Genomic DNA, 24,917 nt, shown 5'->3' on the forward strand with positions numbered 1-24,917 from the left:
ACAACAATTCTATCAGTGAGAATTTTAAGCAATTCATACTCCGTAGTCTTCTTAGAAGACACTCAGCCTACTATGAGCACTCAGGAACTCAGGAAAGGTAAGAAATTGACACAGGACTGCTTTCCTGAGTATAAACTCTAGGCTTCATGCAAAAAAAAAACTGAAAAATATTTAAAAATTTAAATGCCAGTTAAAACATTTCATTCTACAGATATCTATGTGGGGTTTATAAAGAATAAATAAACATATTGCCACAGGATGGAGTAGATACTTGAGCTTGTATTTTCATCTGTGTTTCTCTTTGTCTAATTGTCTCATGCTGACAGGCTCATCCCAATTTTGCTCTAGGCATAATCGATACCAAGGCTACAAGGGAATAGTAGTACAGCATTTCTTATCTGGAAAGCTCTTTATTAAAAGTACTGTACACTCTGGCTTCTTTTTGCTGGTGTGAAGAACACAGGAAGCAGGCTGACTTCAGGGGGGCAGCAATTCATAGAACTCGGTGACAACAGAACAGAATGCAATGTGTCCAAAGACTCTTTGTGCAAGTTCCTTTATAGAATATACTTTCTCCTTTTCTCACAGCAGTAACTTACAGACCATTAAACTTCACACATTTCCTATTCATTTTCCATGTTAAAATATGGCTAGTGACCCAGAGTAGAACCATCACAGGATTCTGCCCTGAAAGTCAACTTTTTACTATTTGATAATCTATGACTTCTAAAAGACCAGCACGTCCTGGGCCATGAACCTGCCCTCATAAGTGATTTAAATGGCTCAAGCATGGGTACGCTGTCAAAAACAACAACAAAAAAAGCCCTGAAAACATTACAAAGGATAAAATAAAATTATCAAAGGTTGTAATTGTTTCATCAAGACCTTTAGACTTAACAATCAAAAGGTAAAAAGAAAGCAAAAGTCCTCAGAGTTGTAAATGCAAGCAAAACCAAAATAAGAAAGAAACAAACAAACCAAAAAAACACAACTCTATCCCCACTTACAAACAAGAGAAAAGCATGCAAGTACCAAGGGTTTGAGAGGCATTGGGTTTCACAAAAAATTTGTTAAGTTCCTCAGTGAAGGAAGGTAAGGAGGAGATCTTTGGTTCTCTAAAGCCAAAGTTTATAAATTTTTCTTCTTTGGCATATTTCATTTTATAAACAAGAAGAAATTATTATGCCCTACATGTAGCAGTTGGAGTTCTTCCACTGAAGGTGAAACACTAAGCTACTGTACGATTTTACTTTAAACCATCTCAGCCTATCTAAAAGTTATTCATCTTCATGATTAATGCTCCATTCAGATGTCTAAGTATTTAGTCTTGCCATAAATGCTTAACAATATAAGTAGAAACATAGAAAGAAAACACATTTTCTCATGTTTTAAAACTGCTAGCAAGCAGCCTGGATTCCAAAAGAGAATATAATCTATTGTCAGGTGTTCTCTTACATCTATTTATTAAGACATACTATTGAGTATCTAATAACCTATAGGAGGCTTTTGTTGAATCACACATCTATGTAAAAAGTAGCTTCTTCCAACACTTCTATTATTCTTTAGGCTGTAATGCTTTGGGTAGAGAAATCTCAATTCTAATAGTTACAGGGAAGCTGTATTGTACTGTATAGTCAATGATATAACTAATGTGATAATTATATATTTCATATAGTATATCACTACATAATTATAACAAATATTATACTAATTAGCCAATGATACAGTTAATATAATTTAACTAAGCTAATAGATATTAGAGAAGGTTTTAAGAGGTGAGCAATATCCCTTTCTTCTCAAGGGGCCAGAGGAGCATTGTGAGAAATTGGGGGTGAGGGTGAACCCCAGGCAGACACAGAGAGAGAGAAGTTTATTTGAAGCTGCCAGAAGGAATATGGGTGGGTATTACTGGAAATCAACGTCAGTCAGAGTTGGCAAAGAAATAAACATAAAATTCAAAATGGGAAGGAGAGTTAGGAAGAGAGGAAGAAAAGGTCTGAAACCCCCTCTCACCTCTCTCCCCACCCTATCCCTCTGGTTTCTCCAAGAGGGCCAGCTTTGGGAGCCCAGCTTCAAGCATCAAACTTGCACTGGCCATCTAGTTTACATATGGTAACGTACATGTTTCAATGCTATTCTCTCAAGTCATCCCACCCTCCATCAAGTATGATTAAGAGGCACACAGTACAGATCACTGGTCAGAACAGCCATCATCAAAAATCTACAAAGAAATAAGTGTTGGAGAGGGTGTGGAGAAAGGAAGCCACCCATCGTTTGGTGAAAATGTAAACTGGTACAGCCACTATGCAGAGCAGTATGGAGGCACCTTAAAAAACTAAAAATAGAGCTACCATATGATCCAGCAATCCCACTACTGGGCATATTCCCTGAGGAAACCACAATTCAAAAACGACACATTATCCCAATGTTCGCTGCAGCACTATTTACAATAGTCAGGACATGAAGCTAGTGGAAAGCTGCTATATAACACAGGGAGCCCAACCTGGCCCTCTGTGACAACCTAGAGGGGCAGGATGGGATGGGGCGGGGCTTGGAGGGAGGCTCAAGAGGGAGGGGATATTTATGTATATAGTTATGACTGATTCACGATGTTGTATGGCAGAAACCAACGTAACACTGTAATTATACTCTAAAAAAATATTATGATCAACACATTTATTGAAATAACCTATAATAAGACAAGCAATTTAAAAAATGTGCTATTATCAATTCTATTTGAGACTGTACTGGAGTCCTAGTCAGTGTAGTTAAAAAAATAAAATAAACAATTTTTAAAAGATGCATGCACCCTAATGTTCACTGCAGTACCATTTACAATATAGAGGACATAGGAGTGACTTTAATGTCCATCAACAGAAGAACAGATAAAGAAGATGTGGTTCATATATACAATGGAATATAGTCAGCTGCAAAAAAAAAAAAAAGAATGAAATACTTCATTTGCAGTAACATGTATGGACCTGCTGCTGCTGCTAAGTCACTCAGTCATGTCCGACTCTGTGCGATCCCATGGACTGCAGCCCACCAGGCTCCCCCGTCCATGGGATTCTCCAGGCAAGAGTATCGGAGTGGGTTGCCATTGCCTTCTCCGGTGTATGGACCTAGAGACTGTCATATTGAATGAAGCAAGTCAGACAGAGAAAGAAAAATATCACAAGATACTGCTTATATGTGAAATTAAAAAAAAAAAAAAAAAGGATACAAATGAACTCATCTACAAAACAGAAACAGAGTTACAGATGTAGAAAATAAACATGTTTACTGGGGGTAAGGGTGCTGTGCTTAGTCACTCAGTTGTGTCTGAGTCCTTGCAATCCCATGGACTGTAGCCTGCCAGGCTCCTCTGTCCATGGGGATTCTCCAGGCAAGAATACTCGAGTGTGTTGCCATGCCCTCCTCCAGGGGATCGTCCCAACCCAGGGATCGAACTCAGGTCTCCTGCATTGCAGGTGGATTTTTTACCATCAGAGCCACCAGGGAAGCCCATAGAAGAAGTAGGATGATAAATTGGAAGATTGGAATTGGCATATGCACATTACTATATATAAAGTAGATAACTAATAATAAGGACCTACTGTATAGCACAGGAAACTCTACTGAATACTCCCTAAGGCGTATTTTCATAAAAAAAAAATCTAACAAAGAGTGGATATATATAAAAGATTCATTTTGATCTACACTGAAACATAATATTGTAAATCAACTATACCCCAATAAATTTTTTTTAAATACTATAAAATTAAAGTTCATAAAATGTCCCCATTTAGGCCTAGGGTCCACATCATCTCTTGATTAGAGATTGTGTTTATATTCACACCACTGATTTCAAACTAGATATGACCAGATCTGGACAAATCACAGAGGCAGGAAATAGCTTTCTGAAGAAGAAAGAATAAGGCCAACTGGACATTACTGTTTATGAGCCATGAAGCCATATGTTTCAATTGTCATTCAGGCATCTCTTAGGGCAGACTGAATGATTTACATCAAATTGTGGCGAAACAAAATTACTCACAGTACCAGAAAGGCAGGAACTGTTACAGAAACATAACCAAAAAGTACATGAATCTATCAACTGCAATTTCCAGAAAAAACACTAATTTAGGAATTAGATGGCATTCCCATATATTATAAGCACAGGCTATGATATGAAAATCTTCCTTTAAACTAAATCAATGTGTTTAAAACTTTCAAGACCTTCATGGGAATTCACACAGAATGCTTATTCTTGGATCTTTCCCCAGAACACTCTAAGATATTCCTTCCAAGAATATAAAAGGCACTTAATTTTACTGAGCACCACCTGGCCTGAGCTTATATCTTCTGCACATTAAGTCTCATGATGTCTGGGTAAGAGAACTATACGGATTATTAGTAACTGCTGACAGCATCTCTAGACATGGGGGGAAAACATTTCTTACTCTTTTTTTCAAGTGTTGATTTATTGCCGTGGCCTCGAGTAACTATCTAGTTATTTTAACACCATCATCTGTATCTAGTTAACTAAAATGGTACTCAAAAGGCCAAGTTTCCTTCAGACCATCTAGCTCCATTAGACTTCCACAGCCCTAAATGTATTAAACCCAATGGAAAATGCATGCCACAGGGGAACCAGGTGAGGAGGGATGGAGGATGAAAACTCAGGGGGGAAGGCGATCCATCAATGTGCATGATAAGAATAATAATCACTTTTTTATAGATGACCAGTGCAAGTTCGATGCATGAAGCAGGGAACTCAAAGCCCGTGCTCTGGGACAATCCAGAGAGATGGGGTGGGGAGGGATGTGGGAAGGGGGTTCAGGATGGGGGCACACATGTGCACCTGTGGCTGACTCATGTTGATATATGGTAAAAACCATCACAATATTGTAAAGTAATTATCTTCCAATTAAAATAAATTAATTTAAAAATAAAATAAAATCATTAGGTGACTAATTAATAAGGAACTATGAGAATCAGGCTTATAGAATGTGAATGCACTGATCACTCTTAACATTACCAAAAGTGAGACAATCTAGATATGATATTAAATGAACACTTGATTTTCAACAAAGATGTGAACACTTGATTTTCAACAAAAGGTAACTCAATGGAAAAAAAGATAGTTTTTTCAACAAATGCTGCTGAAATCATTGAATACTCATGCATAAAACAAATAACTTTTTGGACTGATTCAAACAGAAATGTTCTATTTGATTATGGTGGTGATTATGTGATTGTGTATAACTGTCAGAACTCACCAAACTGTAATTTTAAAAAGTGAATTTAATGTATGTAAATTTTTCCTTAATAAATCTAAGTTTAAAAAATTACACTTTTAAAAAGATATATTTTCTCATCATTATTAACTCTAAAATTATTAGTTGATATTGATAATTTCCATTGATAAGTACTATCAAAAATAATTTCTATTAGTCTCTTATAATAAATAATAACCATCATACCAAACATACTTCAAACCTGGCATATCTTTCAAACTTTTCAAAGATTTTCTTTCACAAGATTTTACAGTAGGATTCCTACAATAAATTATGGTGTTACACAAACACAGTACTTAGATAAGCATACTGCATGCCAGTAAATTCTACATAGAGGTTATCCTTTCTCCAGGGGAGCTCCTGACCAAGAGCTCAAATCCAGGTCTCCTGCATTGCAGGCAGATTCTCTACCATCTGAGCCACCAAGAAAGCCCATATAGAGGTAGAAGATAGCCTTTAAATTCCTACTTTTACCTACCTATTAACTTAGCATCTGCTTACTAGTAGGCTAAGACTTTTCTTTAGTATTTATCTACTCCCCCATGAATTTGAGCCAATGATTGCTAAAATACAACACTATCTTTTTATAAAGTAAGAAAGGTCAAACACACATGAAATAAGAATACATGTCATGTAGTCATGTCAACTTGACGAAAGAAATAGAAAATACTCCTCCAATAAGAGATCGTGACCCTTAACGCATCTATTTGAATCTAGTTCAAGGAGTTATTCACAATTAGAGAACTTGCTTTTTCTTTTTCATTCTTTTTGTGTGTGTGGGGGGGGGGGTTGTTTTTTTAATTGAAGGGTAATTGCTTTACAGTATTTGTGGTTTTCTGTCATATATCAACAAGAATCAGCCTTAGGTACACCCATGCTTTTTCAAAATACTCATTCTTATCCTTTTGGCTGCTTTTCCTTCTATTTAAAGGCCAGAGAAATGATACGATATGGTTACTTCATAATGAAAAGTGAAGAAAAGAACATGATCTCCCACTTCTAGTCTTCTTTTATACTTTTCAAAAGACTTTAACTCCACTTGTAAATTCTTATTAATTAATTACATTGCCTTTGCTGCTGCATGAATTTGGGTAACTATATTTAAACATTTTACCTCACCAATCACCTTAACAAGCAAAATTACACTTTTTTTTTCTCATTTCTTTCAAAACTTCTGAGAAATTATCAACAGAAGCATTATATTTACTTTAATTTATATTAATAGCACTGCTTCTTAAAGGACATTTATTGAATAAATAAATAAACCTGGATGGTCACTCCAGTGCTTCCTAACCATTTCCATTTCATGGCACACATGAAAAATATTTATAAGAATACTGGATCACACTAAAACTTCAAAGACTAAATGTATTTCCTGAGTATCAATACACATATTGATATGACATATGTTTTATACCAGTGGCAAACATAGGTCAGGTAACCTACTGAATGACTTCCTCAGATGATCTCCAGGCATATACTATCCTAAAGAGATCATCCGACAAGGTGTCAACAGTGAAAAAAGCACCCAGGAGAACCAGGATTGTTACAGAAGGTGAAGGGAGAGAGAAAGTAGGAAGCAGGCTGAAATGACTCGCATTACTCATACACCATAAGACAAAGGTGCTTTGAGTACATTATGGATCCACTTGCAGAATCAGACCAGAAAAGGTCTAGTCAGAGGGGAAACTTCTGTTACATATCAGCAGTTGTTTACTTGACAAAAGGGAATTAGTGCGACAAGTTGGGGACAAAAAAGAATTCCCCATGCACTAATTTCACATCTTAAAGAAACACACTTATCCCACCTTTACTATCAAATTGTGTTCCAAAAGGAACATATAACTTTCCTTAAAGAGATGGACTTTTTCCATACCGTGCTTAAAAAGGAATACAAGCACAGGCACTAAGATAAAGAAGATAATAAAAACACTATACCGACTTGGTTATGAAATCCTTCCCTTCATAGGAAATACATTTTAGACACTCTACCCAACGGAAAAAAACTACAGATGCCTATGCTAAATATATGGTTCATTAAAAGGGGAGGAGGGACTTTATTAATAATGTCTGACGTCTTTATTATACTCCAAGAACTGTACAGATAGAAAAAATGACTTGTCTTCACATCCCAGCATGTTGATCAGTACTATATATAGCAAGGACCCAGTATTTTTTTTGCTTATTAAATGACTGAATAAAAATACGATTAAATTCCAAGAAGTTAAAAAGAGATTAATGCCTATTATATAGGCACATTTATTCTGAATTAATTAATTTTTCCACCTTAAAAGATTGATATTAGAACCAAGGGCCATGCATCTTGGAATAGGGTGCAAGAGTTAATGAAAATGTTAAAAAAAATTAGCAAATCCACCAATAACAAAAACAGCAGATTAGCATCCTGTGTAGATTCTCACTTGAAGTGCTTTCATTAAAGAAAATATTCGCCTCATTAAATATACATCAACTCAGAGGAAGGAGGGGAAAAAATTGGAAAAATAAAGATAGCAAAGAAAAAAGAAGCCTGTACTTTAAAACTGATAAAAATCATCCACAAAGAAAGAATAATCTTCGATTCCAACATCAAGCTTTTCCCTCATTACTGTTCTATTATTTTCTTGCTTTACCTGAGAGGAATCGGCTTGGGCTAATTCTGTAGTGACCTTCAGTATCTGGTGAAGATTTCGTCCCTTATCTTCAACAAGGAGGTAAGCCAGCAGAAGAAAAACATGAGCAGGGATCACTGTGGTTATAGGGAGCAATGACTCCACGGAAGCCAACCAGTCACTTGCCGCAGACTCTTCTCTCATTACTTCAAGGATCCTCCAGGCTGTAAATATTGAACCATACATGCTGGTTATGGGGAACGCAAGCTTGTAGGAGAGCTGAAAAATAAACACACAAAAAAGTATGAATAAATGAGATAAATCTGTCAGAAATATATTTCTGACGTTCATTCATTCTTTATATTTCAAGAAATAGAAGAAATCGATCCTTTCAACAAAATGAATACAAAATTTTCAGTCCCTGACCCAAACCTCTCTGCATATATCTGAGCTAACAGGATTACACAAAAAGAAAAGAGTTGCCAGATGGAAACCCTAGAACAGTTCTATTAAAAAACTTCCTCATGTTTACCATTCGCTCCCTGTTGGGGCTTCCCAGGCAGTGCTAGTGGTAAAGAACCTGCCTGCCAATGCAGGAAATGCAACAGACACAGGTTCAATCCCTGGGTTGGGAAGATTTCCTGGAGTAGGAAATGACAACCCATTCCAGTGTTCTTGCCTGGAAAATTCCATGGGCAGAAGAGCTTGGTGGGCTACAGTCCATGGGGCCACAAAGACTTGGACACAACTGAGTGAGCAAGCAAGGCAGAGAAAAAAAGAGGGGGCGGGGTCAATATACAAAATCCAGAGGCAACAGAGTTTGGAAAAAGCCATTACTATGTAAGAGGTATTTACCAGTGAGAACGGATATGGAAAAAACAACAGCAACAACACTGTATTTGCCCATCCCCAAGCCCCAGTAAGAGGCAACTTGGGGCAGATGGCAGATTTGGACTGAGGACAATTCATTTTTGTAATAGTATGTTGATAGGAACAGAGCTGGTTCAGCTGGAGTCTGGAAATTCATTAATAGTTTGTGGATAACTCCTGCAAGAAGCAGCAGCCTGACAGCTCTAAATTGAAATGATACCCAAAGAAGACGTTATGCTTAAGTCAATCTGAGCAATGGCTCCTTGTGGAAGTCAAGTGGTATAGTCAGGGTCAGAGACTGGATAGAATTCTGCCATTGTGAGTGGTGTGCCCAAATACCCCAGAAGAAGCCACAGACACTAAAGAGGAATTAGATATTGCCTGCTCAAAAAATAATTCATTTAGAGTGTAACGAGACAAATTAGAAATCTCTAGAGTATCACTGTCCAATTATTAGAGACTCACTTACATGGATAAGGGTAACAACTGAAAGGATGAGAAGTAAAAGTTAAGCCTTACAAAACTTTTTAATAACAGCTTTATTGAGATATAATTCACATATCATTAAATCCAGGCTTTTAAAGTTAATAGCTCAGAGGATTCTAGTAATTCATAAAGTTGTATAACCATCATCACCAGCTAAATTTAGAACATTTTTCTTCACCCCAAAAGGAAACTCCATGCCCATTAAAGTGTAAGTCACTAAGTCATGTCTGCCTGTGACCCCATGGACTGTAGCCATCAGGCTCCTCTGTCCATCGGATTCTCCAGACAAGAATACTGGAGTGAGTTGCCATTTCCTTCTCCAATGTCCATTAAAAGTCCTTCTTTATTCCCTCTGATCCCCAAGCCCTGGCAACCATTAATCTTTTATTTTGGCTATTTCATATAATAGGAACCACAGAATATGTGGTCTTTAGTAACTAGCTTCTTTTATTTCACATAAAATAAAACTTTTTCAAGGTTCATCCATGTTCTGGTTGACTGGTATCTATCAATGCTTCATTTCTTTTCATTATCAAATAATATCCCACTGTATGGGTATATATTTTGTTTATCCATTCATCAATTAATGGACATTGGGTTTTTTCCCACTTTTTGGCTATGACAAATAATGTTGCTATGAATATTACTGTAAAAGTTTTTGTGAGGACATAGCTGTTCAGTTATTTCAAGTATATGCTTAAGAATGAAGATCACTTTTATCTGAAAATAAATGCCATTATAAAAACATATGAGGAAGCTTTATCTTTTCTGATATGGAAAGACCTCACACAGAAAAATACAAGACACATACAGTGCGCCTGAAATGCTGAGATTATTTTAAAGAGAAGCATAGGGACTATATATTTGTATTTGCATAAATATGTACAAACACACACACATATTTGGAGTATGATAAGACAAATCAGCTTCTTCAGTGTTACTGGCTGTGGGATAGACTTGGATTACTGTGATATTGAATGGTTTGCCTTGGAAACGAACAGAGATCATTCTGTCATTTTTGAGATTACATCCAAGTACTGCATTTCAGACTCTTTTGTTGACCATGATGGCTACTGCATTTCTTCTAAGGGATTCCTGCCTGCAGTAGTAGATATAATGGTCATGAGTTAAATTCACCCATTCCAGTCCATTTTAGTTCCCTGATTCCTACAATGTCGATCTTCACATTCACAAGAATACACAGAAGAACTGTGCAAAAAAGATCTTCACGACCAAGATACTCACAATGGTGTGATCACTCACCTAGAGACAGACATCCTGGAATGTGAAGTCAAGTGGGCCTTATAAAACATCAGTATGAACAAAGCTAGTGGAGGTGATGGAATTCCAGTTGACCTATTTCAAATCCTGAAAGATGATGCTGTGAAAGTGCTGCACTCAATATGCCAGCAAATTTGGAAAACTCAGCAGTGGTCACAGGACTGGAAAAGGTCAGTTTTCATTCCAATCCCAAAGAAAGGCAATGCCAAAGAATGCTCAAACTACCACACAATTCCACTCATCTCACACTCTAGTAAAGTAATGCTCAAAATTCTCCAAGCCAGGCTTCAGCAATATGTGAACCATGAGCTTCCAGATGTTCAAGCGGGTTTTAGAAAAGGCAGAGGAACCAGAGATCAAATTGCCAACATCCACTGGATCATGGAAAAAGCAAGAGAGTTCCAGAAAAACATCTACTTCTGCTTTATTGACTATGCCAAAGGCTTTGACTGTGTGGATCACAATAAACTGTGGAAAATTCTGAAAGAGATGGGAATCCCAGACCACCTGACCTTCCTCTTGAGAAACCTGTATGCAGGTCAAGAAGCAACAGCTAGAACTGGACATGAAACAACAGACTGGTTCCAAATAGGAAAAGGAGTACGTCAAGGCTGTATATTGTCATCCTGTTTATTTAACTTATATGCAGAGTACATCATGAGAAACACTGGACTGGAAGAAACACAAGCTGGAATCAAGATTGCCGGGAGAAATATTAATGACCTCAGATATGCAGATGACACCACCCTTATGGCAGAAAATGAAGAGGAACTAAAAAGCCTCTTGATGAAAGTGAAAGAGAAGAGTGAAAAAGTTGGCTTAAAGCTCAACATTCAGAAAACGAAGATCATGGCATCTGGTCCCATCACTTCATGGGAAATAGATGGGGAAACAGTGGAAACAGTGTCACAGTTTACTTTTTGGAGCTCCAAAATCACTGCAGATGGTGACTGCAGCCATGAAATTAAAAGACGCTTACTCCTTGGAAGAAAAGTTATGACCAACTTAGACAGCATATTCAAAAGCAGAGACATTACTTTTCCAACAAAGGTCTAGTCAAGGCTATGGTTTTCCCAGTAGTCATGTATGGATGTGAGAGTTGGACTGTGAAGAAAGCTGAGCACTGAAGAATTGATGTTTTCGAACTGTGGTGTTGGAGAAGACTCTTGAGAGTCCCTTGGACTGCAAGGAGATCCAACCAGGCCATTCTAAAGGAGGTCAGCCCTGGGTGTTCTTTGGAAGGACTGATGCTGAATCTGAAACTCCAATTCTTTGGCCACCTCATGTGAAGAGTTGACTCATTGGAAAAGACTCTGATGCTGGGAGGGATTGGGGGCAGGAGGAGAAGGGGATGACAGAGGATGAGATGGCTGGATGGCATCACTGATTCAATGGACGTGAGTTTGAGTGAACTCTGGGAGTTGTTGATAGACAGGGAGGCCTGGTGTGTTGCAATTCATGTGGTTGCAAAGAGTCTGACACGGCTGAGCAACTGAACTGAAGACAAATCAAAAATCTCTAGAGTATAACTATCCCGTTATTAAAGACTCACATGGACTTGCACACACACACAAAAGTATTTAGACAAACAGAAAAAATTAATAACTACTAATCTTCATCTTCATTTTGAGAGTGTGGAAATTGGACAACCAGAATCAAAGGTGAGAAAGAGACTGCTCATTGTATACCATTTATGATTCTTGAACCATTTCAATGTATTAAAAATACTTTATTTATTATAGTCCTGTCTCGCTAAGAATTTTTTTTCCCAAGAAAATGAAATTCATTAAAGACTAGAGTCAAGTTCTTTAGTCTAATGACAAACAGCGTTGGACTTCAGATTTAAAAGACCAGATTTTGGCACAGCCATGACAGTTATTAGACAGTTATTAAAAATTGTTACACAATTTCTCTGAGCTTTATTTTCCTCATCTATAAAATGGAAGTAATGTCTATCTCCCTGCCAAAATTATTGAGGTTGAGAAAGAAAGAGTATCTACAAAGCACCCAGCACAGTGCCTAAAGTTGCAAAATAAAGGAAAATATTATCCTTGTCATCTTCAGGAGAGAAAAATACAATTGCTGGATATGATTATAAAAGAAAAATAATTGGAAATCACCATGAACCATAAATTGACTAGGCAGCAGTGATATTACGGAGTAAACATATTAAAACAGAAAAGTAATCCTACTGTGCTTAAAGTATTAGTCCAGGTTTAGGCTCTGTTTTTCATCTGTTTGCCTGAGGTTAGAGTCACAGGAAAAAGGCACAACGTTGACTAAGAGATCACAGAATGGTCTCTCTGTCCCACTGAGTGACAGCTGCCACAGGCATGATCCCAGCGCAAAGGTGCACCAAGGCTTTTCTCTCAGCACCGGCCACCAAATCCTGGCCCCGTGGAGTGCTGTAGGCCCTGGGTTTTAGAGGAGAAGGTAGGTGTTTAAAGATAAAAGACAGGCTTATGTTAAATGAATTATATCTCAATAAAAAGAGACGAAACAATAGAAAAGTAACATTTAAGTGAATATGAAATGGTTGCACATCTACATATGTAAAACAGTTGCAAATCTTTACTTTTTAAAAATTTTAATAAAAATGTTCAGGTACACTGAATACTAACAATATCTGTTCATACTTCTTTGTCTAAAGAGGACTGAAAAAGAAATTGTGAATGCAGGTGAACAATATGGATTTTCATTAACTTAAAAGAATAACAATTTTCAATAATGTGGACTAAAACAGGCTTAACAAGTGAGGCCAGGATTTGACCAGGAGAGGGAGTGTGGAACAAACCTAGAGACACTTAAAAGTAGCACAGGTCTGTGCAAAAAGGGATTTAATTACTCACCAGACCAGAAACAGAAGACTGGAATAGATAAAGCCTTAATAAGAGTGTCCTTCTCTTCTATACAGGGCTTCCCTGGTGGCTCAGAGGGTAAAGCGTCTGCCTGCAATGCAGGCGACCTGGGTTGGATCCCTGGGTCAGGAAGATCCCCTGGAGAAGGAAATGGCAACCCACTCCAGTACTCTTGCCTGGAAAATCCCATCGACAGAGAAACCTGGTAGACTACATTCCATGGGATCGCAAAGAGTCGGACAGGACTGAGCGACTTCACTTTCACTTTCACTTTCTGTTCTATACATCTATAAAGAATCTAATCAAGAGTTAAAAGCCTTGGTAGTGGTTAATTATCACCGAAAGACAACCATTCTCTGTATCCATGTTATTAAGAAGACAATGATAGAAGCACAAGATCTAATTCCTATTAACTTCCAATCAAAAGCTTTTAAGAAACCGGTTTACTTCAATTTACTATTGATTTACTGTTTTCCTGTAAATCTGAAATACTGTTATTAACTCCCAAGTTCAGCACAAAGATGATAAATTACTGTTAATAAAATCAAAGTGGCAGCAATAGAGTGTAGGCAAATGTAAACTCTATTTGTCAAACAGACAAAACCTGAATCTAAGTCCTACATCCACTCCCTGTGTAATGAGGGGGAAGTTAATTAACCTCCATAATTTCTATTTCTTCACTTACAAAATGAGTACTGTAAGATTATCATCAAGGAAATGCAAATCAAAACCACAATGAAATAGCACTTCATAACCACTCCTGTGTTAGTCTCTCAGTCATGTCTGACTCTTTGCGACCCCGTGGACTCCCCATCAGGCTTATCACCCCATCAAGTTGCTCTGTCCGTGGAATTCGCCATGCAAGAATACTAGAGTGGGTTGCCATTCCCTTCTCCAGGGGATCTTCGTGACCCAGGGATCAAACCTGGGTCTCCTGCATTGCAGGCAGATTCTTTACCATCTGAGCCACCAAGGAAGCCCATCACAACCACTAGTATGGTTGTAATAAAATGACAGGTAGTAACAAGTGTTGGCAAGTACATAGAGAAACTGGCACCTTCACACACTGCTAATGGGAATGTAAAATGATACAGTCCCTTTGGAAAAGTCTCACGGCTCCTCAAATGATCAAACACATGGTTACCATATGATCTAGCAATTTCACTCCCTAGGTTATCTACCCCCAAAAAATGAAAATCTATGTCCACACAAAAACTTGTACAGGAGTATTCACAACAGCATTATTCACAATAAACAAAATTTTCTTAAAAAAATTAAAACCCAAATGTTCAATAGATGAATGAAAAAATAAAATGAGGTAGCTTCATACAATGGAATATTATAAAGTGTCTGCCTGGAATGCGGGAGACCTGCATTTGATCCCTGGGTCGGGAAGATCCCCTGGAGAAGGAATTGGCAACCCACTCCAATATTCTTGCCTGGAGAATCCCATGGACAGATGAGCCTGGTGGGCTACAGTCCATGGGGTCGAAAAGAGTCAGACACGACTGAGCAACTTCACTTCACTTTCTTTTTTGGAGTAATAAAAGTATTCTAAAATTGACTGTGGTATTGTATACACAACTCTGTAAACATACAAAAAGCCACTGAGTTGTGAACTTTAAATGAGTAAAATGTATGTATGTGAATTTTATCTCAATAAATCTATTTTAAAAAATAATCAGACTCTCACTGCATGACCCTTGGCAAGTTATCTTCTCTATATTTCAGTTAACTCTTGGATAAAATTAGACCAATAATAATAATACCTACTTCAAAGAGTTTGGGATAAAATCAAATGACTTAATACATGGCAAAGGACTCAGAATGGAGCCTGAACATAAGACGTGCTTAATAAACAACCACTGAAGCAGGGCTTTGTTGCCTATTTGGCCAGGGCCCGGAGAGCTTCAACCATTAGGCCTTCAACCAAGGCCACACATGTGGAAACAGCAAAACAAAACTATTTCAAAGTTATTGTGAGAAAAGAGTTGATCCACATAACTTCTTAAATAGAGCATGTGCTCAATAAATCTTAACTTCAGCTATAAATAGGACAACAATATATTATAAATTTTGATTTTTTAAGAGACAAATACTCAAAATCCTTTCTGCTTACTATATACTACTTCAAAGTGACAATGAGTGAAACCTACTTAGTACTGCTTTATTAAAAGGTAATAAAGCTCACAGTGCTTTAAGTACGAACAAAGTACTTTATCCAAAAATACCAATTAATAAATGTATGACAGATCCTACCTCAGTCATCCTTTCTCTAAATCTTTCTGTTGACTAAAATAGTTCTCCAAAGATGAATCTTGCCCTACTGTATAACTGCAGGAATTTGACTATTAAGTCTCTTTCTTGCTTTATTTCACCCATCCCTGGCTGCCAGGGGCATGCAAGAGACTCCAGCAGATAGCTTCCTATGGGCCAGCTCTGGCCTGTGACACCCCACACACTTCACCAGCTAGCAGGTCATAGCTACAATCTTCCCACCAGGCTGTGATCTCAGCCTTGAGTGCGGAGATCCATTTGGTTCATTCTTTGGGTGTCCCCTGCCTCACTCTCAGAAGTAGAAGCTGTTCTCAACATTTATTATGGCAATATTCCTTAGAGCCTCATTACTGCTTTCAGTAATTAAACACCTTTTACTAGTTAATAACTTCTGTACTAAGTTTCTCTTTATTTAAATTATCAGTGTGGCTTCTCTCTCCTAACTAGACCCTGACTCATACCCTGGTGCTTTCTTCTCACGACCACCTGCCCCCATTTTCTGGGGGTAGGGGCAGCAAAATTGTAAGGACTTTAGAGTTGCGACTAGTATTTGATGTTTTTCACCTAAGAGAACACAAATAGGTTTTAAACATCACCTGTCATAGTCTAATACAAAGGATCCTGTTTTTCTTACACGATAAATAAACAAATAGATGTTTATTACTGCTGCTACTGCTAAGTCGCTTCAGTTGTGTCCGACTCTGTGCGACCCCATAGATGGCAGCCCACCAGGCTCCCCCGTCTCTGGGATTCTCCAGGCCAAAACACTGGAGTGGGTTGCCATTTCCTTCTCCAATGCATGAAAGGGAAAGGTGAAAGTGAAGTCGCTCAGTCGTGTCTGACTCTTAGCGACCCCATGGACTGCAGCCCACCAGGTTCCTCTATCCATGGGATTTTCCAAGCAAGAGTACTGGAGTGGGGTGCCATTGCCTTCTCCAAGAAGTTTATTAGATTATGCTAATCTTTTAAAGAGATGAATGGCTGCTTTGATATTTTACTTTTTAATTCTTAGAAACTGAGAGAAGTTAAAATGTGTTTTATTTCATTGTTATCAACACTTCAGAAACAGGTAGGGAATTCCCTGGCAGTCCAGTGGTTAGGATTCTACTTTCACAGCTCAGGGTGTGGGCCAATCCCTGGGGAGGGACCTACGATTCCACATGGCACACAGCATAACCAAAAAATTAAGGAAAAAAAAAAAAGAAATGGACAGGAAACAGAGAACTGCATGGTACGGTAATATTTACCCTTGGATTTATTTATGAAAAGAATTATACTTCTGAAGAAATGCTTTAGTTCTAAGCCAAATACTCAAGTCAGAATCACCAATTTAAAATGAAATAATAAAAATATAAACAACAAAAATCTGTGATTCTAAACAATGTTTCTGTAATAAATCAAGAGGGTAAAATGATCTGTATTTGTATCAGAAGCATACATTCCTCACTGAACAGAAATTTCTTGACTATCTACTACGTAGTAAACAATAGGTCAGGTGTGGAGGATGCAAAGACAAATAAATAAGCTAGGGTGTTATCTATTTCCTTGAATATGTGGAAAATACTCAGTTTCACCGCTGCTAAAGTGTTTTTAATTTTCCAATCCATGATCAGCTGAAAAGATAATGCAGAAACACCTACGGTGGAAAAAACATCAAAAGTTCAACAACTGTTGCAATTTAAATATTAATGTGCTTAAAAAAAAAAGGCAAAGTATGAAAAAGACCAAGCTTCCTTCCCTGGGTGAGCTCACGGCACAGCTGGAGGTACAAATATGTATCCCTTAAATTAAGACACACAACATAATCCCCTTAAACTAAGACACACAACACAATCCACTAATGCTGAAAGTGTTTGGATGCAAAGGAGACAGAGTAATAAATTCTGACTCAGGGAGGCTGAAAACACTTGGCTGGGTCTTGAAGAACGAGTAGTTCAGGCAAAGGAGACAAAAGTGCATTATGTACTAAAGCAAAGATTCAGGAGGAGAACTGGGAGTTTGGGGCAGGTTAAATTTATAGGTATGTTTGGAATATAGGGTCTGGACAGGCGTAGGAGAAAAGCCAACAGTAAACTGTGGCTTAAATTTTTCAAAAGGGAGATCATATATCCACTGAAAGCCTCAATACAGCAGCACACTACCATCAGGAGGACATTTACACCCTAATAGTATTCCTTCCTCCTCCCTCTTCACCAGCTGCTAAAGAGAAAATCCACCATGCAGTGCTGATGAATAAGATTCACACACACCTGAGCAAATAATAAGCTGAGTACTTACACATTAGATTTAGGGTGATCCTCAGTAAATATCACTCATGATTTAAAGGAACAGAACTCTCAGACATAGTACCCTGTCCCCACCCCCATTCAGAATCCAATTTGTGTTCTATACGGGCAAACTACAAGGGGAGGTAAAAGGCTATTAGAAATTTGGGGTCACAGTTTGTCATCCTATCAGAGCAGATGTTAAGAACTCTCTTATTTTAATGCAAATCAATTACCTATTTCAAGTTTTATGCTTTAGTCAAACAATTAGGATCAAGGAGGCTACAGCATACATTCAATATGCCTGCAGGCTAGTTTCTGCTGCATGATCAAACAGGGAACATAACCAAGAATCCCCAACAATGCCTGGATTTCTGCTGCTAGAACATTTAACAATACGTTATTAGTGGTATCTCTACTTTTGCAAACAAAACAACTAAGGCACTTGCTTGCATTTATGTAATGTCTTTGGTCTCTGGAAACTTAAGATGCTTCACCAGTTTTACCGTCTTTAACCCTTTATAGTTGGGAAGTACTATCACATTTTACTGGGCTTTGCTGGTGGCGCTAGTGGAAAGAACCTGCGTGCCAATGCAGATAGACGTAAAAGATGAGGGTTTGACTCCTGGGTCAGGAAGATCCCCTGGAGGAGGGCATGCCAACCCACTCCAATATTATTGCCTGGAGAATCCCATGGACTGTGGAGCCTGGCAAGCTACAGTTCATAAGGTTGCACAGAGCTGGACACGACTGAAGTGACTTAGGACACACACATCACATTTTACTAAAGTTAAAACCCAAGCACCTAAACAGAAAAAAATATGATGAATGTAGGCCTAGAATTCAGCCACTAACAAGATATTACTCATATTTCTCCATTATTCTAACAGGACCAGTGAGACTGACAAAGCCAAATGGGGTAAGCCCAGTAGGCATGGATCAGAATGAAGTGTGACAGTTGGGCTGAAGGGAGTAGGAACACACACAGGGACATCAAGAACCATGTGCTGGGGAATACAGCGTAAGGTGCCATATTCAAAAGTCAAGTCTTAGTTCTTACAGATCCCAGAACTTCCAGGCAATTGCAGTTCCCCACCATGGATTGTTGCAGGTCTAATTACACTGCACTATTTAACAGTATAAAGAAGGGGAAGAAAGGCTCCATGCTCACATGTGTTGCAGAAGCACTAGGTTAGTTAACTAGAACTAGTTGCTTTCCTGCAGGATTCCTTAGGACCTTTAACCACTAATGGACACTGGAAACTCAACAAGCAAAAAAGATTAGACAGATTTCGAACACTTATTTCAAGCAGGACTACCCTCCCCACCACAGTCCAGAAGAATACACTAACATCAACACCAGTGCCTGACAGAGTGGTAAAATTCAACGACAGGATTTAAACCCAAACACATATATCATCAGGAGGTGAGATTTCCGGCAGTGACTTAAATCCCATATAACTGATTAAACTTTATGTTAAGAGAAACAGGGATAAAGTGGTTACCTTTCGGTGCTTGTCTCTGTAGCGCTCCTGCTGCACCATTTCTAAAAGGTTTACAGCCAACTGCTGCCTAGAGGGACCTTCTTCATCCACGGATATACAGTCTTCCAAGGCAGTAGAAGACAGTATCTGCAGAAGTGGCATCACGAGCAGCAACGAGGACTTTGGGATCTTCTGACTCTCAGCAGAAGAAAGGAGCTTCAGAGCTGGTCATCCAAACAACAATTCACAGTTTTCAAAATTAATACTGCAGTCAAACAAAATGCTGTTTTGTTTAAGAGAAATATGCAAAGAGCTTTCTTGCCCCTTTACAATTGGGTCATACATACAATTAAGATGATAAACCTGATCCTTTAAGAAATAAAAAGAACATAAAAATTAACTCAGCAAAAATAAGCTATTAATGCACAGAACTTTTTAGTTTTTACTTGAGGATGCTCTTAGAGAAAATTCATATCATAAAGTAAAATCAACATTTTTTTTTCAGGTCAATATGAATTTCTTTAAAATTCAACTCAACTTTTGTTCTTATACCCTGTCAGATCCTCTGCCCTCACAAACTGAGCCAAGAGACCAGAGTTCCTGATGTACGGATAACAAAATCAACACATGCACTACTCTTTCAAGCCCAGCTGAGAATTGTATCAAGCGATGCAAAAGTAAACAAGGTGAAGCACGGGATGACCTTCAGCAGTAATTACCAAGAAGCAAATCAGCAAATTCTCAAAGTCCATTACCCATGGAATACAACCCATGTTTATAAAAGATTTTTTTTAACATGGAAACAAACACACACGCAGAATAATTTACTTATATGTGTAGTCTCCCTTAGACTATGAACAGGATGAATTAAAGAATAAACTTTCTTCACAGTTATTGAATGAATGCTGATTTACTGAAAAAGGTTATTTTTACAAATAACCTCCTTCAGAGTGAGATTATTAATCAACTTAACTTCCCCACTACACCAAAAAAAACTACAGTGAACTTTAAATCATGTCAATGAATTGCTAGTATTATATTTTAAATCACCTGGAAGTCAAACCTGAATGTGGTATGAAATACAGACACTTGTTACTCCAACACTACGAATTTACTTTTTTTGCCTAAATATTAGTCTTAATTCATAATTGTCAGTTATTACAATAATATAATACCTTTAACAGATACTGAAAGAGGAACTCCCCAGGTCGGTAGGTGCCCAATATGGTACTGGAGATCAGTGGAGAAAATAACTCCAGAAAGAATGAAGGGATGGAGCCAAAGCAAAACAATACCCAGTTGTGGATGTGACTGGTGATAGAAGCAAGGTCTGATGCTGTAAAGAGCAATATTGCATAGGAACCTGGAATGTTAGGTCCATGAACCAAGGCAGATTGGAAGTGGTCAAATAGGAGATGGCAAGAGTGAATGTTGACATTCTAGGAATCAGCAAACTAAAATGGACTGGAATGGGTGAATTTAACTCAGATGACCATTATATCTACTACTGCAGGCAGGAATCCCTTAGAAGAAATGGAGTAGCCATCATGGTCAACAAAAGAGTCCGAAATGCAGTACTTGGGTGCAAGCTCAAAAATGACAGAATGATCTCTGTTCGTTTCCAAGGCAAACCATTCAATATCACAGTAATCCAAGTCTACGCCCCAACCAGTAACACTGAAGAAGCTGAAGTTGAATGGTTCTATGAAAACCTACATGACCTTTTAGAACTAACACCAAAAAAAGATGTCCTTTTCATTATAGGGGACTGGAATGCAAAAATAGGAAGTCAAGAAACACCTGGAGTAACAGGCAAATTTGACCTTGGAATATGGAATGAAGCAGGGCAAACGCTAATAGAGTTTTGCCAAGAGAACACACTGGTCATAGCAAACACCCTCTTCCAACAACACAAGAGAAGACTCTACACATGGACATCACCAGATGGTCAACACTGAAATCAGATTGATTATATGCTTTGCAGCCAAAGATGGAGAAGCTCTATACAGTCAGCAAAAACAAGACCAGGAGCTGACTGTGGCTCAGACCATGAACTCCTTATTGCCAAATTCAGACTTAAATTGAAGAAAGTAGGGAAAACCACTAGACCATTCAGGTATGACCTAAATCAAATCCCTTATCATTACACAGTGGAAGTGAGAAATAGATTTAAGGGCCTAGATCTGATAGATAGAGTGCCTGATGAACTATGGACTGAGGTTTGTGACATTGTACAGGAGACAGGGATCAAGACCATCCTCATGGCAAAGAAATGCAAAAAAGCAAAATGGCTGTCTGGGGAGGCCTTACAAATAGCTTTGAAAAGAAGAGAAGTGAAAAGCAAAGGAGAAAAGGAAAGATATAAGCATCTGAATGCAGAGTTCCAAAGAATAACAAGAAGAGATAAGAAAACCTTCTTCAGCGATCAATACAAAGAAATACAGGAAAACAATAGAATAGGAAAGACTAGACATCCCTTCAAGAATATTAGAGATACCAAGGGTACATTTCATGCAAAGATGGGCTTGATAAAGGACAGAAAAGGTATGGACCTAACAGAAGCAGAAGATATTAAGAAGAGGTGGCAAGAATACACAGAAGAACTGTACAAAAAAGATCTTCACAACCAAGATAATCATGATGGTGTGATCACTCACCTAGAGCCAGACATCCTGGAATGTGAAGTCAAGTGGGCCTAAGAAAGCATCACTATGAACAAAGCTAGTGGAGGTGATGGAATTCCAGTTGAGCTATTCCAAATCCTGAAAGATGATGCTGTGAAAGTGCTGCACTCAATATGCCATCAAAATTGGAAAACTCAGCAGTGGCCACAGGACTGGAAAAGATCAGTTTTCATTCCAATCTCAAGGAAAGGCAATGCCAAAGAATGCTCAAACTACCACACAATTGCACTCATCTCACATGCTAGTAAAGTAATGCTCAAAATTCTCCAAGCCAGGCTTCAGCAATACGTGAACCGTGCACTTCCAGATGTTCAAGCTGGTTTTAGAAAAGGCAGAGGAGCCAGAGATCAAATTGCCAACATCCACTGGATCATGGAAAAAAGAAGAGAGTTCCAGAAAAACATCTATTTCTGCTTTATTGACTCTGCTTTATTGACTATGGATCACAATAAGCTGTGGAAAATTCTGAAAGAGATGGGAATACCAGACCACCTGACCTGCCTCTTGAGAAACCTGTATGCAGGTCAGGAAGCAACAGTTAGAAATGGACATGGAACAACAGACTGGTTCCAAATAGGAAAAGGAGTACGTCAAGGCTGTATATTGTCACCCTGCTTATTTAACTTATATGCAGAGTACATCATGAGAAATGCTGGGCTGGAAGAAGCACAAGCTGAAATCAAGACTGCTGGGAGAAATATTAATGACCTCAGATATGCAGATGACACCACCCTTATGGCAGAAAGTGAAGAGGAACTAAAAAGCCTCTTGATGAAAGTGAAAGAGGAGAGTGAAAAGGTTGGCTTAAAGCTCAACATTCAGAAAATGAAGATCATGGCATCTACTCCCATCACTTCATGGGAAATAGATGGGGGAACAGTGGAAACAGTGGCAGACTCTACTTTTTTGGGCTCCAAAATCACTGCAGATGGTGATTGCAGCCATGAAATTAAAAGACGCTTACTCCTTGGAAGGAAAGTTATGACCAACCTAGATAGCATATTCAAAAGCAGAGACATTACTTTGCCAACAAAGATCTGTCTAGTCAAGGCTATGGTTTTTCCAGTGGTCATATATGGATGTGAGAGTTGGACTATGAAGAAAGCTGAGCACCGAAGAATTGATGCTTTTGAGCTGTGGTGTTGGAGAAGACTCTTGAGAGTCCCTTGGACTGCAAAGAGATCCAACCAGTCCATTCTGAAGGAGATCAGCCCTGGGATTTCTTTGGAAGGAATGATGCTAAAGCTGAAACTCCAGTACTTTGGCCACCTCATGCGAAGAGTTGACTCATTGGAAAAGACTCTGATGCTGGGAGGGATTGGGGGCAGGAGGAGAAGGGGATGACAGAGGATGAGATGGCTGGATGGCATCACTGACTCGATGGACGTGAGTCTGAGTGAACTCCGGGAGTTGGTGATGGACAGGGAGGCCTGGCGTGCTGCAATTTTTGGGGTCGCAAAGAGTCGGACACAACTGAGAGTCTGAACTGAACTGAATATCTTTAACAAAATATGAAATTCATGTAATACAAATATTTCTATATTCTGTACTATGGCTCTTGCAGGCATTTTTACAAATTACTATTTACAATCATGGCCAGTGTTAGTAATTAAGAAGCATAACATTGTATTATGCACGCTCAGTCACTTCAGTCGTGTCTGACTCTCTGCAATCACATGGACTGTAGCCTGCCAGGCTGCTCTGTCCAAGGGATTCTCCATGCAAGAACACTGGAATGAAAAAAAAAAAAAGAACACTGGAATGGGTTGCCATGCCCTCCTCCAGGGGATATTCCCAACCCAGGGATTGAATCTGCATCTTTTGTGTCTCCTGGTATTGCAGGTAGATTCTTTACCACTGAGCCACCAGAGAAGCCCCAACATTGTATTAGTGCTGTGTATTTTTAAAACTTGAAATAATCAATATTCTCCCCGCTATCCTATTGCTTTGAGCATTCTTTCCCAATATATGAAACAATAGATTTTTATTTACATTTCAACTTTATACACTAGCTCAATAGTTTTCAGTATGGTTTATTCACTCTATCAAAGGTAACTTCAAATCAGAGACACTGGTTTACAAAAGGAAAACTTGGCTCTTCTCCAACAAAAGTACTGGAGTGTTTGATCCTGTATTATCCTATCATACATGAGCTATAATTGAAGGACTGGAGCCTCAGAATTAGGAATGCAGATTCTGTAGGGCATCAAAAATTTTTTTCTGGTCCAAAAACAAAAACCATGTATACGAAATATCCAGAAGAGACAAATTTAGAGACAGGATGCACTTTAGTGTTTTTCTGGGACCGAGGGTGGGAATGAGGATTAACTATAAATGGGTGCAAGAAATTTGGGGGAGAGGGATTGATGCAAAATGTTCTAAAACTAGACTGTGGAGCTGGCGGCACAACTCTGTAAATTTACTTTTGAAAAATTTATTTATTTTTGGCTGTGCTGGGTCTTTGTTGCTGTGTGGGCTTGTCTCTGGTTGCAGTGAGTGAGGGCTACTGTCCAGTCGCAGTGCATGGGCTTCTCATTGACGTGGCTTCTCCTGTTGGGGAGCACAGGCTCCAGTCATGAGAGCTTCAATGGTCGCAGCACACAGGCTCATTAGCTGTGGCCCCTAGAGCTTGCAGGCTTCAGCAGTTGTAGCGCATGGGGTCATTACTTGTGGTGCAAGGCTTAGTTTCTGCATGGCATGTGGAATCTTCCCAGACCAGGGATCAAACCTGTGTCCCCTTCTTTTCCAATGTACAACCAGGGAAGTCCCATAAATTTACTTTTAAATGCTATTGTACATTTAAAAACAGTGAGCTCTATGGTAAA

General features: G+C 38.6%; 1 protein-coding gene across 2 annotated transcripts in view; it reads right to left on the reverse strand.

Annotated features, from left to right (window-relative positions):
- The window catches only part of FOCAD (focadhesin), a 305,616-nt gene that overhangs the window by 186,237 nt on the left and 94,462 nt on the right, over positions 1–24,917 (reverse strand). For both annotated transcript variants that reach the window (XM_027549147.1, XM_027549148.1), the window contains 2 exons: positions 19,430–19,632; positions 7,910–8,167 (listed from right to left, as the gene is read on the reverse strand). In XM_027549147.1, coding sequence (XP_027404948.1) covers positions 7,910–8,167; positions 19,430–19,632 — 461 coding nt within the window. The remainder of the gene's footprint in view (positions 1–7,909; positions 8,168–19,429; positions 19,633–24,917) is intronic.

This window comes from Bos indicus x Bos taurus, chromosome 8 (assembly GCF_003369695.1).
Source record: "Bos indicus x Bos taurus breed Angus x Brahman F1 hybrid chromosome 8, Bos_hybrid_MaternalHap_v2.0, whole genome shotgun sequence".
Lineage (NCBI taxonomy): Eukaryota > Metazoa > Chordata > Mammalia > Artiodactyla > Bovidae > Bos > Bos indicus x Bos taurus.